Source organism: Heterodontus francisci, chromosome 20, assembly GCF_036365525.1.
Source record: "Heterodontus francisci isolate sHetFra1 chromosome 20, sHetFra1.hap1, whole genome shotgun sequence".
NCBI classification, from domain to species: domain Eukaryota; kingdom Metazoa; phylum Chordata; class Chondrichthyes; order Heterodontiformes; family Heterodontidae; genus Heterodontus; species Heterodontus francisci.
In genome coordinates, this window is record NC_090390.1 from 45402596 (window position 1) to 45420640 (window position 18045).

The 18045-nt window shown below is 42.5% G+C and overlaps 1 protein-coding gene across 17 annotated transcripts in view; it reads right to left on the reverse strand.

Annotated features, from left to right (window-relative positions):
• The window catches only part of jakmip3 (Janus kinase and microtubule interacting protein 3), a 471349-nt gene that overhangs the window by 105460 nt on the left and 347844 nt on the right, over positions 1–18045 (reverse strand). For 16 of the 17 annotated variants that reach the window (XM_068052695.1, XM_068052694.1, XM_068052703.1 and 13 more), the window contains 2 exons: positions 17609–17653; positions 8093–9728 (listed from right to left, as the gene is read on the reverse strand). In XM_068052695.1, the coding sequence (XP_067908796.1) occupies positions 9396–9728; positions 17609–17653 (378 nt within the window). In that variant the 3' untranslated portion in view covers positions 8093–9395. The remainder of the gene's footprint in view (positions 1–8092; positions 9729–17608; positions 17654–18045) is intronic. The other variant, XM_068052708.1, reaches the window with a different exon arrangement.

Below are 18045 nucleotides of genomic sequence, written 5' to 3' on the forward strand. Positions count from 1 at the left end.
ATGCAGATCTCATTGCTGAACAGAGCATGCAGGCTCTCACAGCAGTCTAGCAATCTATGCTTCAGCAGATTACGAGGATTTCTGAAATGCCACCCTGTGGGAGTGGCATTGGTTTTGTGCAGGACGAACCTGCTGTCCTCTGTCAGAATGACAGCATTCATGTATCAGTGCTGCAGTGGAGGTTCTCTGCTTTAGCCAACTGCTTGCTCCATGGTGATGCAGGTGGCTCCATGACTCTCCATGAAGGCTCTTTGACCTCACACGGTGAGATGGCGGAAGGGGGTCATGGGCCATGTGTGGAGGGGATAACATTTGTGACTAAGAAGCCATCCTGTGCTGTGTCTTGGAGCCCCGAAAAAGATGGGAATTGCTTGGAGCGGTCACACAACAACTGCACATTGACTGCCCTTATGGTTGCGATAACGCTCCCCATTGATAGGAGGGACCCAGAGCCACACGGCACCTGTACCGTTTGGAAGCCTGGTGAATGCATATGCCCTCTCATCTTTTTTTTAACATTTGGGGGATGTAGACGTTGCTGGCTAGGCCAGCATTTAATGCCCATCCCTAATTGCCCTTGAGAAGGTGGTGGTGAGTTGCCTTCTTGAACTGCTACAGTCTTTTGGGTGTAGATACACCAACAGCGCTGTTAGGAAAGGAGTTCCAGGATTTTGACCCAGCAACAGTGAAGGAATGGCGATATAGTTCCAAGTCAGGATGGTGTGTGGTTTGGAGGGGAACATACAGGTGGTGGTGTTCCCATGCATTGCAGCCCTTGTCCTTCTTGGTGGTGCAGGTTGTGGGTTTGGATTGTGCTATCGAAGGAGCCTTGGTGAGTTGCTACAGTGCATCTTGTTGCTGCCACTGTGCGTCGGTGGTGGAGGGAGTGAATGTTTGTGGATGGGGTGCCAATCAAGCGGGCTGCTTTGTCCCGGATGGCGTTGAGCTTCTTGAGTGTTGTTGGAGCCGCACTCATCCAGGCAAGTGGAGAGTATTCCATCACACTCCTGAATTGTGCCTTGTAGATGTTGGACAGGCATTGGGCAGACAGGAGAATTCGCTGCAGAGCTCCCAGTCTCTGATCTGCTCTTGTAGCCAAAGCATTTATGTGACGGTCCAGTTCAGTTTCTGGTCAATGATGATGCTCAGGATGTTGAGAGTGGGGGATTCAGCGATGGTAGTACCATTGGACGTCAAGGGGGACGTCTTGAATGTCTTGGTCTTCCCTCATCAGGGAGAAGAGGATGAAGTCCCCTCTCTTCCTGGAGGGCAACTCTGTCACGTCCCTGGTGCTTCTGTGGACAGCAAACTGCCATATGTTGCTAATGTTGCTAATGTTGCCAGCTCTAGCTTGGAACGATTTGATTGCATAGAAAGAAAGGGCAATGGTGGTCTTCACAGCCACTATGAGGGCATCCTCATTCTGGTTTGAGGCTCCAGGTTGTCATGAAGGAGGTGGCACAACTTTGTTACCACCTCCTTTGTGAAGCGAAGCTCCTGGAGGCACTGCTCCTGGCTCATTGCAACATTAAGTAGGGCTTCTAAGGACAGGCCTCCTTCTCCTCCCTCCCTTCTTGTAGAGGTTTCCTTCTCTGCCTTCTTCTCTATATGCTCCGTTCATGTTGCAGAACAAAAGTGGCACTGCAACAACTGTCCACATGCCTATATAAGGAAATGTTATTTTTTTCCCTTCCTGTGTGCAGCAAAAGCTTCCAAATTCCTCTAGCACCCCACCACAGTGCTCCCACCAACTTTGCCTGAGCACAGGTAGTCAAAAGCACCACAGCTGCAACTTTTGTTGGTCCCAGAACAGGGCCCACCTTGCTTCATAATGCTTGTTATTTCAGGAGTGAATAAATAAGGAAGACGTTGCCTGCCCATCCATTGACCATTTTTGCTAATCTGACATTGCATCAGCTCGCTGACATCATGATCGTGCCGGTTCAGAGATCCAAGGCTGGATTTTGTTCCCAGCCTGACATTGGATTCCGTGGTGAGGGGGCTGGAGAATCGGAACAGCAGTGGCGCCATGAAACCCGATACCAGGATTGCCAGGCCCGATCTTCCCGGTGGCGGGGAAGTTCCGTGGCGGCCCCTCTGCAATGTGACCCTGCTTTCCTTATAGTAATTAGATCTTTGCATTAATTAAAATGTAACCCACAGCGATCTTACCTTCAGTTCCCGATCTTCAGTGTGACGTGTGGCTCTCTCATGCCTTCACTTTCCCGTCCAGGGAAAGCTGACACCACTGAGGTGGGGAAGGGGTCAACTCTGCACTATTTTTACAGGGAAGGGGGTGAAGGGATCAACTCTGCACCATTTGTATAGGGAAGGTGTCAACTCTGCACTATCTGTATAGGGAAGTGGGGGAAGGGGTCAACTCTGCACTATTTTTATAGGGAAGGGGTCAACTCTGCAGTATTTGTATAGGGAAGGGGTCAGTTTTGCATTTTGTTGAACTGGCTGCAGGACTGGTAGCCTTCTAAAAATGGCAGCAGCACCTGCTTCTGCATCAGGTGACACTGTGAACGGCGTCGCCAATGCTGCCCCCGCCACGTGACTGGGGGGTGGTGGGAGCGGCCACTGTGAATATGTTAAGTGGCCACCCACCGCAGAATCATGGCGGTGCAGTGGAGTGGGTCCCGTAGGGGGCAGCTGCCATTTTCTGCACCCGCCGCTGCTCCCAGCTGCAAGACAACAAAATCCAGCCCTTCACGTGCATTCAGGGGACAGACCTACATGCAGCACTCCAGTTGGGTTATGCCATGCGGGAAGTAGCCAGCAGCGCCTGCCGCACTGCAATCTTCAGGTAGGCCTTCGTAGCACCATTAGAAGCTGCACTACACGACTGAATTTCATGCCCAATAAAGTTTTAAGAAAGACTGAAAAGGCATCTCAATTCAGTGACACCCTTTGCTAAGGTTAAGTGTGGAGGTTATTAAGAAATGACAGGCAAAAGTGAAGTGAAAGGAGACCCAAGGTACTGACGTAAATCTGCAGCAAGGGTCACATTAGTTCCAATAGCTTGTTGTTATTTTGCTTCATTTACTTGCTTCATATATATGCCTCTGATGGCTGCCAGCAGGCTCAGATCTGCAACAACCTTATCATGTCAGAATTTAAGAGAGAGAGACACGCCCTTATCTTAAAAGATTGTTTGGTTTATCCTGCAGCAAGCCAATACTATTAGTGAGCAAGGTAACAGAATTTCTGCAATCAGGAACTGGCACTGGAATACAATGCGAACCTGTCTTTCACCACTGTGTCCGAAATTTGCAACCAGTCAATATAGGTAACATAAAATCTTCTCTTCCTAATGGTAAAGGGTCCCAAGTGAATTGTCTTTGACCAGTTTTCAATAGACTTGAAGGTATGTAATTTTTTCATTTATATGGTAAACATAATCGGCCAACAACTGGAGAATAGTTTGGGGACACCGATATTAGTGGGGTATGCACACAGGGAACAGAAGGAGGGTTAAAAACATTTAAAAAAAAGGCTTTTAAAGATGTTATAGAAACGGTAGTGAGAATCATGACTTGTCGGAAGGCTAGTGAGTGAAGTAGACCATGAATGGTGGGGAGGTAATTAAAACTATTGGAGGTAAAATAAACACATTTCAATACAATAAGTTGTTGACAACAAAGTAAACATTAATATCAAGAAAAGCTGTGGCCAGTATTTTACGCCCTTCGGCAGGAGCAAACTGGTGGCGGGGGTGATGGTAAAATTGAGTGGTAGGTGGAGGGTGCTGTTCCTGATGTCTTCCCGTCGCTGTAGCAATTTTACGAGGGGTGACGGCGGCGAGAAATGGCCTGCCCACTCCAGGCCAATCAAGGCCCTTAAGTGACCAATTAACTACCACTTAAGGGCCTCCTCCCGCCACCACTGGTATTTTACCACTGGCTGGTGGGCAGCTGAGGTTCCCCAGGAGGCCGCCCAGTAAAACCTGGTAGCCTCCTTGCGGGCAGGGGGGGCCCTCGATCGGGCATCCTCTGCCTCGCAGAGGGCCCCCCTCATGGCCCAAGTGCCCACACTACACAACAGTGCCCTCCCCTCTCAACCAACCCCCCTTTGCCTTGCTGGGGCCCAGCCAATAGTCCCTGGCAAGGCCCCAGACACTTACTGTGTTTCTGGGATGGCATCCCTCTTGCTGCTGTGCCACTCCCAGTTGTGCTGCCGGGACTAGCTGGCAGCTCTTGCAGGCAGGACTTTCTGCCTCAGAGGTGCAGAAGTCCCACCCAAGGCTAATTAAGGACCTGGGGAGCATAAAATTCTGGCGGGGCTCCCAGGCCTGGCAGAGGCTGGCTCACCACCGACTTTTTGGCTGGTGGGAGGAGCCTCCCGCTAAATGTAAATTCCGGCCTGTGTTTAAAAAATAGTTAAAAGTGCTAAGCAACTATATGGATTTAGAACTGCTAGAAAAGTAAGGGTAAATGACAAATTTTTGAAGTACATCAGAGAGAAAAGGGTGAGTGTAGAACCATTGGCTTCTGAAACAAGATCAAGGTTCATGAAGATGTGGACTTTGCTTAAATATTAAATTATTTCTTTAGTTTTCCCATTCACAAGGTACAATATTCTGATATGAAACCTTATTAGAATTCAAGCACGAGGCCCCAGTGCAAAAAGAAGGGCAGACCTTTGGAGGGAAACAGGTTCCAAACACAGAAAAGCAGGAAAACTTAATGTTGTGGAGTTTTATTGTGTTTATTATGATACATGTTAATCTGTTAATGGTGTATCAATGGTTTGATTTTATGCAGGTGAAGGGTGTTAATTGGGGTCTTAGTTGAGCACTTATAAGCAGAGACTCACTGAGACTGGTGGAAGGTTTGAGTGAGGAGCTACTTGCTTGCAATCCTTTTACTCTGCACAACAAATGTGAAAATGAGTAAATATAGGCTCCAGCATTATCCTTCCATTACAAGCTTTCTGGACTTCAACAATATGTTGGTGGATATTAAAATTGCCAAGGTTAATTATCTGCTGGAAAGCCACCAGGATCGACCTATCTATAAATTTAGCTTGATCCTCTGAGTAACCAGCAACAACATCCACCCAAACCCGGCAGCATACTTTTTTACATATGATGTCCTAGTGGCATCATGGGGGCTCAACTGCAATTTTAACACTGGCCAACTTGGGTCAGAAGGGGATCAGCGTCAGATGGGCCTGAAAAGGTAAGTGTTTTCTTTCCATTTGTGGTGTCAGGAGGAGCAGCAGTCCTCTTCTGTGCCCCACACGGAAGGCAACATAGGCCTTCAAATTCTCCCCATCATTCCTGAACCCAATTCTGCCAGTTACCTTGTGTCGCATAGCAGCCTGTGAGATTTTCTATTCTCGGCAGGAAGTTGGCCCAAAAATTAAAATGGTCCAGGCCTCATTTCTGGAATAGTGGTGAGTTTCTAACGGACATCGCCACCCACCAGTCCAGAGTTGAAATCGGGGCTGTTATTTTTATTATTATATCCTGTGGCACTGAAAAGCAAGATGGCAGCTGAAAGCATTTTCAACAGCCATTTTGAATGATTTGATAGATTCCCTGTCTCCTTGTTTATTTTTGGCTTTTTTGCTGTTTGCACATTCATCATTGTATATTTTCCTATCTGTTCAGTCATAGTTGAGATTTTCAGCATCATTCAGTGAACAGTGATCTGCTGCTGCTTTTCTGAATATAACATTGGCAAGCAAATCAAGAAGGTTTGACAAACACTTTGCATGTGTGATATCTTGAAGTGTGAAGCACAATTTTGCAACATTTAAATTATTTAGACGAGTGACAATGATCTATTCCTTAGCACTATAATGCCTTGGTGAATCCAAGCTGTATCCCATTTGATATAGCTATGGAGCAATACAGTTTCTTTAAAACTCTCTTTTCTTGCAGTAATATATATCACAATTGGCCATTCATGGGGCACATATATCACTGGAAAAATAATTTGTATTTTGGACTCATTAGTTTGAGAATTCCAGTTGAGAATTCGACTGATTTTAGAAGAAATGTTATTTTAGAGGGACTTTCATCTGGAAAATATTGCTTGGCAACATGATCTCACTTATTTGCCAACACAGAATGTAATGCAATAAATTAAATTTAAAGACATTAATAGGGCTAGTATTGACTGAACTCAAAGATGATCTCTTGTGATAATACAAAGTCAGCTCATTCTTATAGTTTACAGGTATTCCTGGTACATAGCACATGATGCACTGAAATGCCTTGTGTGGGCTGGAGGCCAGAATGTCAAGCACCAGCAGCCTGTAAAGGTCCGCTGACTGTCGATGAAGCAGTGGCCTTTTTTTGTGGGCCCATAGTTGGTAGTTTATGTGTATTTTTAGGTGAGGGGTAGATGACTTAAACACAAGGAGAAACAAATGCAGAAAATCTGTGCAATATTGGAGTACATGTAAAAAATAGGAGAGAATTCGGTATCTTTTAAACAGTACTCAGTATAAAAGGTTGTTCTGAAATTTGTGTAAAGGATTGTATTGTAATTCTACATGCAAGTGTAATAGGGCCCTACTAATTAAACAAAAGCATTAATTCACTGAGACATGCAAGACTTCCCTAATGTGAGTTTCATCACCCTTTGGTCAGACTACCAGCTGGGATGTCACAACAGTGTAAAATTTGTTATCCATCTCTCTCACACTAAGGACAATGGGCTGGGTGTTGCTGCAGGCTTTGGGACCTTGACGTCGGGATCAAAAGGGTGGTCCCAAGCCCGCACTTGCCAGAAGCGAGACGAGCGGAGCCATCTTCCTGGAGGTGGCCTCCTAATTGGCCACTTTCGTGTACTCCGTCCAATTAAGGATGACGGGCAGGATCTTGACGCTGCCGGCCCAATCAGAGGGTTGGCAGCTCTGGAGCCTCAGCAGCCCCACCCGGAGAGGTAGGCGCTGCTGAAGGAGGTCAGAGACTGCAAGGGCACTCCAACATAGAGGCGGCCTTGCTGGCACGCACAGGAGTAAGCAAATGAAAAGGATCTAGCCTTGTAGGTACCTAGGGATGGAGGGGAAACCCCTCTGCGGGATTGGTCTCAGCTGCAATTGTGGTCTTTTATGAAAGCAGCCCACTCTTAGTGGCATGGAGCCTCCAGTTCTGAAAGCCCCTGCATAAGGCCACCTCCATTGAGCTGTTCACCTCCATATGTGGTGGGGGGCCAATCTGCCACCAGCAAAACGTTGGCAAAAGCGCAAAATCGCCCCTAATTGGGGCCTTAACTGTGTTAACTGGCTGTCCAACTTCGTGGAATGGGAAGCCAATCTGCTTTCCTGGCCATCCCTAGGAATTTCCCAGCTGTGGAAATGTATCAGGCAGCCATCCCAACATGGCTCACCCCTATTTTCCTGGATCCCCTGCCTCCAAGCCTGCCACCATGGAGTTGGCACCCAATATAGCTGCATTGGCACTGTCAGTGGAACAGCAATGATCAAGATAGCAGTGGAGTTCCTGGCTTGATCCCCTTGAGTGTATCATTGAAAGACAACAAGGCCGATTTTTTTTCCCCTGTGGTTTCTATATCAAGGCGTAAGGCACTTGAAGTGCATTCTTCTGCAATGACCGGAATCCACTTGTATTTTATGGTTTAAGTCAATTGTGTAGGCCAGACGCTATGTTTACAACAGAGCTAGTACCACCAATTTGCACTCCATCTGCTGCTCAGGGAGACCGGGAGATATAAGTACACCAGTTCCATTTGTCAACTTATCGCACCCTGACTGGCAAACTGGGTCAGACTACGAATGGGTGCAAACACATAGCTGTAATTTTCTCAGCCACTTCCATTCCATTCAAAATGGTGGCTCTGATGGGATGGCAAATTTCCATTATCCTTTTAAGGATTCTACCACCAACATCATAAGAAAGATTTGGATTTATACAGGTCCTCTCATGACCTCAGGACGCCCAAAAGAGCGTTACAGCTAACAAAGTACTTTTTATGCAGTGTAATGTAGATAATTGTGATAATGACCAAATGTTGGTTGAGGGATAAATTGGCCAGGACATTAGGCAGAGCACCCTTGCTTTTAAAGTAAGGAATATAGCTCCTTTAACAAACATGGATAACAAAGTATTCCTTACCTGACCCACTTATGAATGAACCTTCTCCAGATCCATCAGGCTGATTTTTCTCTGGTATGAGAATGATGGATGTCTTCCAGTCTGCTGCCACCTTATTTCTTGCAACTCCTTAAATGAATATGTGGTTCACATTCAGCTCCTTATTTATATATCTGGATAGATGCATCTCTTGGTGACTATTTTTAATCAGGAGTTTTCTTTTCTTCCATGTGTTCATTATTTAAAAGGTCAAACTCCATGTCTGCACCAGTTTATTTGCCAGCATTCTCATATATTAATCTTTTCCTTTTGAACATAATTTCTCTTTTTTGATTGTCTTTTCGGGAAAAATTCCATCTTGCTTCATACAACTTTTTAAAAAATAAAATCTTCCAATTCCATTCTCTTGTGTTCCTTCCCTCTCATTGAAAACATTAAAATCTGCAATTTATCTTCTTGCATCAGCAGGAATAATTTTCCCAATAACACTTATTCCATAGTTTATTTGAAAATTACTGCATGTTTTGACTTGTCCATTTTTCCTTTACACCTAAATTATTTTCCAATCTTCCCCTTGATGTTCTTCCAGTATATCTGTTTTGCCATATCTTCTCTGCATCATTTTTTCTGAGTATATTTTGAATTACTAGACATATTTTGGCTTTTCTGGTACTCTTGGAATCACAAAGTTCCATTTCTTTGGAAATGCTGGATGACTCTGAATCCCAATATTTGTTAGAAATCATTCCAGCCAAGCCTTAAAGTCTTCAAGTTTTACCTTCAAATGCCTACTCTTGTAAACATTACCAACAAATTTACATTAATCTTAAATATTTAAAAGTTGTTTCAACATATTTGCTTTCTTGTGCCATCTTGGAATCCATTCTCTTGCTTCAGATACAACACTTCTCACATAGCAATGTATTGCATTTGTTCTACCTGTGTAGTGTTTTACTTCAAAGTTTACAGGACAACTGGTTAACACATGCGCACACACCATCCATGTCTCTGACGTGACATCTATATGGTTCGATTTCAGAATGCTTCATGTTCAATAACAAGATAACTTCACTGATTTGGCAGAAGTGTTGCTGCCAAGGTTTTGCAACCTCTGCAGCTACAAGAAGTTCCTGATGTAGCAGAGCGTATGAAGTAGAAATGAATCTTGAGTGGAAGTCATGCTTCTATATAGAAGCAGTGTTCTCAGTCTCCTGCACAGCAGGGAAGTTTAAAGTCATTCTTTCATCCACTAAATGTTAAAACTGTTCTTTCAGCCTTGCTGTACACTCTTCTATGCACATCTCCTGCGATGGAAATCAATTTTCTAAATTCTATAATTTTTCATTGTTGGAATAAAGTTGTAAACATTTGCTTTCAGTCCATTTACATTTTCCATTTCTTCCAATGATTTTGTTACATTTTTACAGAAGTTGTCTTTCAAATCGAGGATATGCTTCTCCAGGGTTTCCTTCGAGTTCTGAATTTCTTTTGGCACAATGGCCTTTAAACCCTGAAAATTCTTTGTGTTTTTTCTGTTCTCCTCAAAGAGGTGTTCTTTCAAATACTTATAGTCTTGGTATAGTGTTGGTCTTTCTCGAGACAATGCTGTAATTTGATCATTTATTACAGTATCTAGTTTTCTTTCCTTCACTGTGGCCTGTGAAGAACAACTTCATGATCAAGTTCATTGGAATAAAAAAACAATAAAAAAGAAACCTTTATAGAGTCCTTACCTTGCTGTCATTTCTTCAGGCAGGTGCCCAAATAATTTTGTAAACCTTTAGTCACCAAAAAGTAGTTACTCTCATATAAAATAGTTACAAGTAGATTTGTATACAGATTAAAAGAATAACTTAAATACTGCTGACAAATAGTCAGTAAACATCAGTCACTACTGGAATTTAAAGGGTAAAGTAGGTGTAAGAGTTGCTCAATGTAAAGAATTTGTACATTTATCTTCATCAATATTCCCTTCATTATTTATAAAAATATCCATAGTTAGAGAGTTCCTATATACAGCCCTGGAACTACTTTAATGAAGTGGAAATGAAGCCAAGAACCCCAACAACAACAACTTGTATTTATATCACACCTTTAATGTAATAAAACATCCCAAGGTACCTCACAGAAGCATTATAAATTAAGATCTGACACCGAGCCACATAGGAGATAGGGGGGCAGATGACCAAAGAGGTGGATTTTAAGGAGTGTTTTGAAGGAGGAAAGACAGCTGGAGAGGTGGAGAGATTTAAAGAGGAAATTCCAGAGCATAAGGCCTTGGCAGCTGAAGGCATAGCCACCATAGTGGAGCGATTAAAACTGAGGATTCTCAAGAGACCAGAATTAGAGGATCGCAACTATCTTAGAGGGTTATGGGGCTGAGGAGATTATAAAGATGGTGAGGGGTGAGACCATGGAGGGAATTGAAAACTAGGATGAGAATTTTTTGATTGAGGCATTGCTTAGCTGGGAGCCAATGTAGGTCAGCAAGCGCAGGGGTGATGGGTGAATGGGACTTAGTGGGAGTAAGAACTCGAGCAGCAGAGTTTTGGATGACATCAAGTTTACTAGGGTAAAATGTGGGAAGCCAGGCAGAAGTGTGTTGAAATAATCAAGTCTAGAGGTAACAAAGGCATGCGTGAGGGTTTCAGCAGCAGATGAGCTGAGGCAGAGGCGGAGTCGGGTGATATTAGAGGTGGAAATAGGGAGTCTTAGTTATTGCATGAATATGTGGTTGGAAGCTCACTTCAGAATCAAATATGACACCAACAGTGTGAACAGTGGTTCAGCCTCAGACAGTTGCTAGGGAGAAGGACTAAGTCTGTGGCCAGGGAACAGAGTTTGTAGCAGGGACCAAAGACAGTGGCTTTGGTCTTCCCAATATTTAATTGGAGAAAATTTCTGCTCATCCAGTACTCAACGTTGGACAATCAGTCTGATAATTTAGAGAGAGTGAAGGAGTCAAGAGAGTTGGTGGTGAGACAGAGCTCGGTGTCATAAGTGTGCATGTGAAAACTGATACCATGTTTTCAGATAATGTAGCCAAGGGGCATCATGTAAATGAGACATAGGGGGCCAAGGATATGTCATTGGGGGATGCCAGCGGTTAACGGTATGGGAGCAGGAAGAGAAGTGATTGCAGATGAGCACCCCGCTCTGCCTCCACAGAGATCTACTACATAGGATTGCTTCACATATGTAAGCAAATCTGATTCAAGAGAGATCAGGTGCTATCTTTTAAAATTGTAAAACAAAATTTAACTAGACAGAATTAAAGGTAAAAAGATGATTCCAGGTCAATCTAAAAGCTACATTAATCTACCATGTTCCAATGAACATGTTCCACAGGGACACCCATGGTTGATATCACGGTTAATAATGCCTGCAACACCATCACTTGATTTATAACAATAATACTTCATTCGGCGTCTTTCAGATCTCGGGCCACCCCAAGGCCCTTTACAGCCAATGAAGCACTTTTGTTGTGCAGTCACTTTTGATGTTTTAATGGAGGAAATTTAGGAGACAAATATTTCAATAGTGAAGCCCTTCAACTAAGGAATTCTCAGAAGATAGATAAGATGTTTGAATAAAGAATCGGAGAATATAAGGCACTATTTTGAAAGCACAATCTTTTATCCTTTGAATTCCAATCATCCTAGTTTGTTATTTGCCAATTATTGCAATAATTACATACATTTAAGACTAGGATTGGAACTCTGCAGATATGGTTTTGGGATTTTATACTTTGCAGTACATTTGCGATTTAGGAAAATGAACTGAGTTTGAGGATGTAATTTGGGAAATTTAACAGTCACTGATTTGCAAGCAAATAACCACTAAACAAAGACTATAAAGATAAATTATTGCTATTGATTCAACAGTGACCTGTATACATGGGAATATACTGGCCTGTCAACTAATTTTTCAGCACCTTTGCCAAGATGTCAAAATATAGAATGCAATTGAAGAGGCTAGATTACAACAATAGTCCCTGAAAATTGGACAATATTAATCATATTTAATACTGGATGCTAAACCAGGTAAAAATGGAAATTTCTATTGGTGGCAAATTCAATTCATAAACAAAACTCTATGGTTGGGCACTATATATGTGAGTTTAAGCCGTCCCCCCACCTTTGTTTGACATCATCATAGGACTTTTTAAAATTCTTGACAGACATTGAGAACATTGGATTCAGTGAATAAAGATACATGGAAGGAACACACAGATTCTTTATCACAGACTTATTTGAGAATGTCATTTACCTCAGAAGTCAACTACTGTTCTCTGGTTTATGGCTAAATCAGGAGCAAGATTACTTGGTTTCATGTATGTAAGTATACTAAATATAAAATTGGGAACTGTACAAAAAAAATCAACATTTAGTAAACAAGCATGTATAAACAAAGTAATTTGGTAGAGAATTAAAATTTGTTATCTGGGCAATTCTAGTTAACATGTTAGGTGACCTGCAAATACAGATAATGGGGTAGACTTTCATTTTTACTACCTGGCAGACTGGATCATCTACCCATTGTAAAAGCTGCCAAATCCACTCTGCTGGATTACTACATAAGAAATAGGAGCAGGAGTAGGCCATTCATCCCCTCAAGCCTGCCCCGCCATTCAATAAGATCATGGTTGATCTGTCCCAGGCCTCAACTCCTCTTTCGGGCCTGCTCCACCTAACCCTAGACTCCCCGAGATTTCAAAAATCTATCTACCTCTTCCTTAAATACATTTAGTGACCTAGCCTCCACAACTCTCTGAGGCAGAGAATTCTGAAGATTCATCACCCTCTGAGAGAAGAAATTCCTTTGCATTTCAGTTTTAAATGTATGACCCCTTATTCTGTAACAATGTCCCCTTGTTCAAGAATCCCCCACTAGTGGAAACATCTTCTCAACATCTACCCTGGTTAGCCGCCTTAAAATCTTATATGTTTCTATAAGATCACCTCTCATGATCACCTATTCATAAACTCCAATGAATAAAGGCCTAACCTGTTTAGTTGTTCTTGATAAGACAGCTCCTTCATCCCAGGAATCAGCCGAGTCAACCTTTTCTGAACTGCCTCCAATGCTAGTACATCCTTCTTTAAATACGGGGACCAAAACTGGAAGCAGTACTCCAGGTGTGGCCTCACCAACACCCTGTACAGTTGTAACAAGACTTCCCTATTTTTAAACTCTAACCCCCTAGCAATAAAGGCCAAAATTCCATTTGCCTTCCTAATTACTTGCTGCACCTGCATGCTAACCATTTGTGTTGCATGCACATGAACATCCAGATCCCTCTGTACTGCAGTATTTTGTAGTCTTTCTCCATCTAAATAATAATCTGCCTTTTTACTCTTCCTACCAAAGTGGATTACCTCACACTTTCCCACATTGAACACCATCTGCCAAGTTTTTGCCCACTCACTTAACCTATCTATATCCCCTTGCAGATTTTTTGTGTCCTCATCACAACATGCCTTCCCACCTATTTTTGTATCATCAACAAACTTGGAAACACTACACTCTGTCCCATCCTCTAAGTCATTAATATAGATAGTAAATAGTTGAGGCCCTAGGACCGAGCCATGTGGCACCCCACTAGTTACGGCTTTCCAACCTGAAAAAGACCCAATGATCCTGACTCTCTGCCTTCTGTGTGTTAGCCAGTCCTCAATCCATGCCAACACATTACCCCCAATACCCTGAGCTCTTATATTGTGCAATAACCTTTTATGTGGCACCTTATCAAACGCCTTCTGAAAATCCTAATATACTACATCTACCAGTTCCCCTTTATCCACTCTGCTTGTTATATCCTCAAAGAGTTCTAACAAATTTATCAAACATGATTTCCCTTTCATAAAACCATGTTGACATACTGCCCAGGAGGTGAAGATAGAATCTATCCCTATGAGTATCAAACAGTAACAAAATGTTCAATTTACTGGAGATACAAAGGGTAGTTGGAAAGAAATGATCAATGGAATACGACAGGGATGGATGCTATATCCATTTTGTTTTCAATGTATATCAATGGTTTGGGGGATGGACTGAAAACAAAGCTCTCCAAGTTTGCTGTTGATATCAGTTGGGTGGGGGCAAAAACAGTAGGGGTGTAATCTTAAACTATAGTGAACAAGTGGCAAGTTGCAAATGGATTCAGGTTGGGAAATTAGGCTAAAACATGGGCAATGTCTTTTAATGTAGAGAAACACAAAGGTCAGAGGGCTGATGGGTGAATGGGACTGTGGGAGTAAGAACTCGGGCAACGATGAAGTGGTGATCCACTACCGGCTGGAAAGCCAGGGGTGAGCCTGACTCTGCCGTGCCTGGAAGCCACGCTTCTTTGTTGTATGGCTTAGGCCCTTAATTGATTGCAGTCAAATCTTCCATCCATCTGAGGCATGAGATCCCACCTCCAAGAGATGCCAGCCAATCAGAGGGCCGGTAGCACTTCAGTCCTAGCAGTACCACTGGGAGCAGTGGCCACTGCTGGGACTGCAGTCGGCCAGGAGCAGCAACAATGGAAGAGGCCCTGGAATGGCGGTAAGTGTGTGGGGCCTCGCTGGGAACAATCGACTAGGCCCTGATGACGGAGAGAGAGAGAGGGGGTCAGAGTTTAGGGAAGGGGGTTTATTTCAGCAGGGGTGGCCCATGACATGCCATCTGCTGCTGCTAAAATAACAGCGATGGCAGGAAGAGGCCCTTAAGTGGCAATCAATTGGCCACTTAAGGGCCCCAATTGGCCTAATGGCGGGCAGCCGCCTGCCACCTTCCTCGCCGCTGGTAAAATAGCAGTGGAGGCGGCTAGGTGACAGGCATGGCACCCCCCCACCCCTGTCTTCCATCCTACTTTTCGCAACTCCCACCTCCTAGCTCGCTCCGGTCAAAGTCAGGAATAAAATCTATCAGTGAGAGTACAAAGTAACAATAGAGCAGTCTACAAGAAATGATAGAGGAGAGGGAGCTAGTAGAAATTCCCTTGGCACATTGTGGCAGTGGTGTAGGATACAAACTCGAGGGATTGAACACAAGTCCCAGGAAGTGATTAATTTGTGTAAGCTCTGGTCTATTTCTACCATGAATACTGTGTATATTTTTGGTTATCATCCTACAGAAAGTTATCCTCATTTTTCAAGGACTACAAAGCAGTGCAAGTATGTTAATCGGATTGAGCAACCAAGCTGTCAGCAAAAACAAAGATAATAAGGATGCTTCCTTCAGAAAAAAGGTGCAGTGGAGGTGATTGTATTGAGGTATTTAAGATTCTAAAGGGAATAAATAAATTGGATCTCACTGCAAATTTCAATATTAAAACTAGCTGTAGGACAAGGAGCCGTGGATTCGGGTTCAGTCAAAAAACAATCAACATATATAAAATATAAGCATAAATTCATCATTCCTGTACTTATTATAGGGAGTCAAACTCTAAGGAAGCACAGATTGAAGAATTAAGCTGCAGTGTTGTAGCCTTATCTCTGATGCACAGTACATTTGAGCACAGCTCCCCAGTTGCAGTACCAAGATTGGTGAGTATACCTTAAGCCCTTCATACAAAGGTTGGTGAATATGTGGAATATGGAGGAAGTGCAAGTGAAGGATGTTTTAAATTTCAAAGGGTTGGGTGGATAAATCTTTAACCATCAGGCTATTGAAGGTTTGAGAAATAAAGTGGGTCAGGAAATCTGACCTTTGGGAACACTCCAACGGATAGGACTGGCTTTTTTCAGACATGTACATAGGATTACAAAGGACAAATGGCACAGAAACAGGCTATTTGGTCCAATGAGTCCATGCCGCCGTTTATGCTCCTCTTCAGCCTCCTCCCATCTTTCTTCATCTAAATCTATCAAAGTAACCCTCTATTCCCTCTCCCTCACATTCTCGTCTAGCCTCCCTTTAAATGCATCTAAACTATTCACTTTAAGTAGCAAGTTCCACATTCTCACCATTCTTTGGGTAAAAAAGTTTCTTCTGAATTCCCTATTGGATTTCTTGGTGACTATCTTTTATTGATGACCTCTAGTTATTCTCTTCCCCACAAGTTAAAACAGTCTTTCTGTATCCACTCCATCAAAATCTTTCATAATTTTAAAGACCTCTATTAGGTCACCCCTCAGCCTTTTCTTTTCAAGAGAAAGAGACCCAGTCTGTTCATACTTTCCTGATATGTATACCCACACATTTCCAGTATCAGCCTTGAAAAATTTCTCTGCACCCTCTCTATATCCTCCTTATAATATGGTGACCAGAACCACATGCAATACTAAGTGTGGTCTAATCAAGGCTTGATACAGGTTATCAAGAATATACGCACACACGAATTAGGAGCAGGAGTAGGCTACTCGGCCCCTTGAGCCTTCTCCGCCATTCAATAAGTTCATGGCTAAATTGATTACTCCACATTTCCACCTACCCCCGATAACCTTTCACCCCCCTGCTTATCAAGAATATCAAGGTTTAGCATAACTTCCCTACATTTCAATTCTATCCCTCTAGAAATAAAGCCTGGTGCTTGGTTTGATTTTTTAAATTGTCTTGCTAACCTATGGTGCAACTTTGGTGTATTTGTACTCCAACATCCCTTTCTTCCTCCACCCCGCCTAGACTTGCACCTTCCAAGTAATAAGTGATCTCCCTATTGTTCCTACCAAAATTGATCTGTGCTGAACTTCATTTGCCAATTATTTGACAATTCTGCAAGTTTATTAATGTCCTCCTGTAATTTGTTGCAGTCCTCATCAGTATTGTCATCTATAAATTTAGCAATTGTAGTTTTGATTCCAAAGTCCAAATTGTTAATGTAAATTCTGAACAGCAGTGGTCCCAGCTCTGATCCTTGTGGAACATCACTTCCTCCTTCCTGCCACTCTGAATAACTACCCTTTACTCCCACTCTCTGCTTTCTGTCTTGAAGCCAGCTAGCTACCAATTCTGGCACTGTCCCCTGACTCTGCATTCTCTGCCCTTATTCATTAGTCTATTATGGGGCACCTTATCAAAGGCCTTTTGAAAATCCAGATAAATTACATATACTGCATCACCATTGTCCACTCCCACTGTTACCTCTACAAAACATTCAATAAGGTTGTTCAAGCAAGACTTTCCTTTTTGAAATCCATGCTGACTATTCATTATTATATTTTTAATTCTAGCTGTTCTTCTATTCTCTCCTTTAATAGAGATTCCATTATTTTTCCTACCACTGATGTTAAGCTGACTGGTCTATAATTGCCTGGGCGGTTTCTGTCCCTCTGCTTAAATAAAGGAATTATATTAGCCATCCACCGGTCCTCTGCCCAAATATTTTCTAGGAAGAAAGTATTGACAAATTAATGGACGTAATGCATCTCAAATCAAAATGAAGACCTCTACACATGTAACAGCAAAATTGACCATACCACACAAAATATAAGAAAAACATCATCCAGATCATGTTCCATTATTGTCCTTTTGATTTGAATTTTTAAATGTGCATGCACTTCCCATTCATATCCATTTATGAAACATATTCTACTAAAATAGACACCTTACCTTCCTTGCCAGCTGCCTGGAAGAATTACGACCAAAGAATGAAAGCTAAAGAAAAAAATAAAAACAAAAACAAAAACTGAAAATGAACAGGAAAGGAAATAGGGAAGAACAGACAGAAAACAAGAATTTAAGCGGTGTGAAGTGTGATAGAAGTAAAATAACTGAAACAAAAACCACCTGCCATATCGAGCATAGAGGAAAAAAACAGCAAAAACATTAAAAAAGCTAATTTATCATTTTTGTTTGGTTTTAAATTTCAAAATTATTTTATGAAAAGCATATTACAGAATTTTCACACCAGTCATTGGAAAAGAAACCCTGAAAGGATTTCAACTGGCAAGCAGTCATTAGATTTAGAGCTCTTGTAAAATAAATCATTGAACATGAGTTAATATTTGCTACTCTAAATCTTGTATCACTAAAATATATTGTGTTGT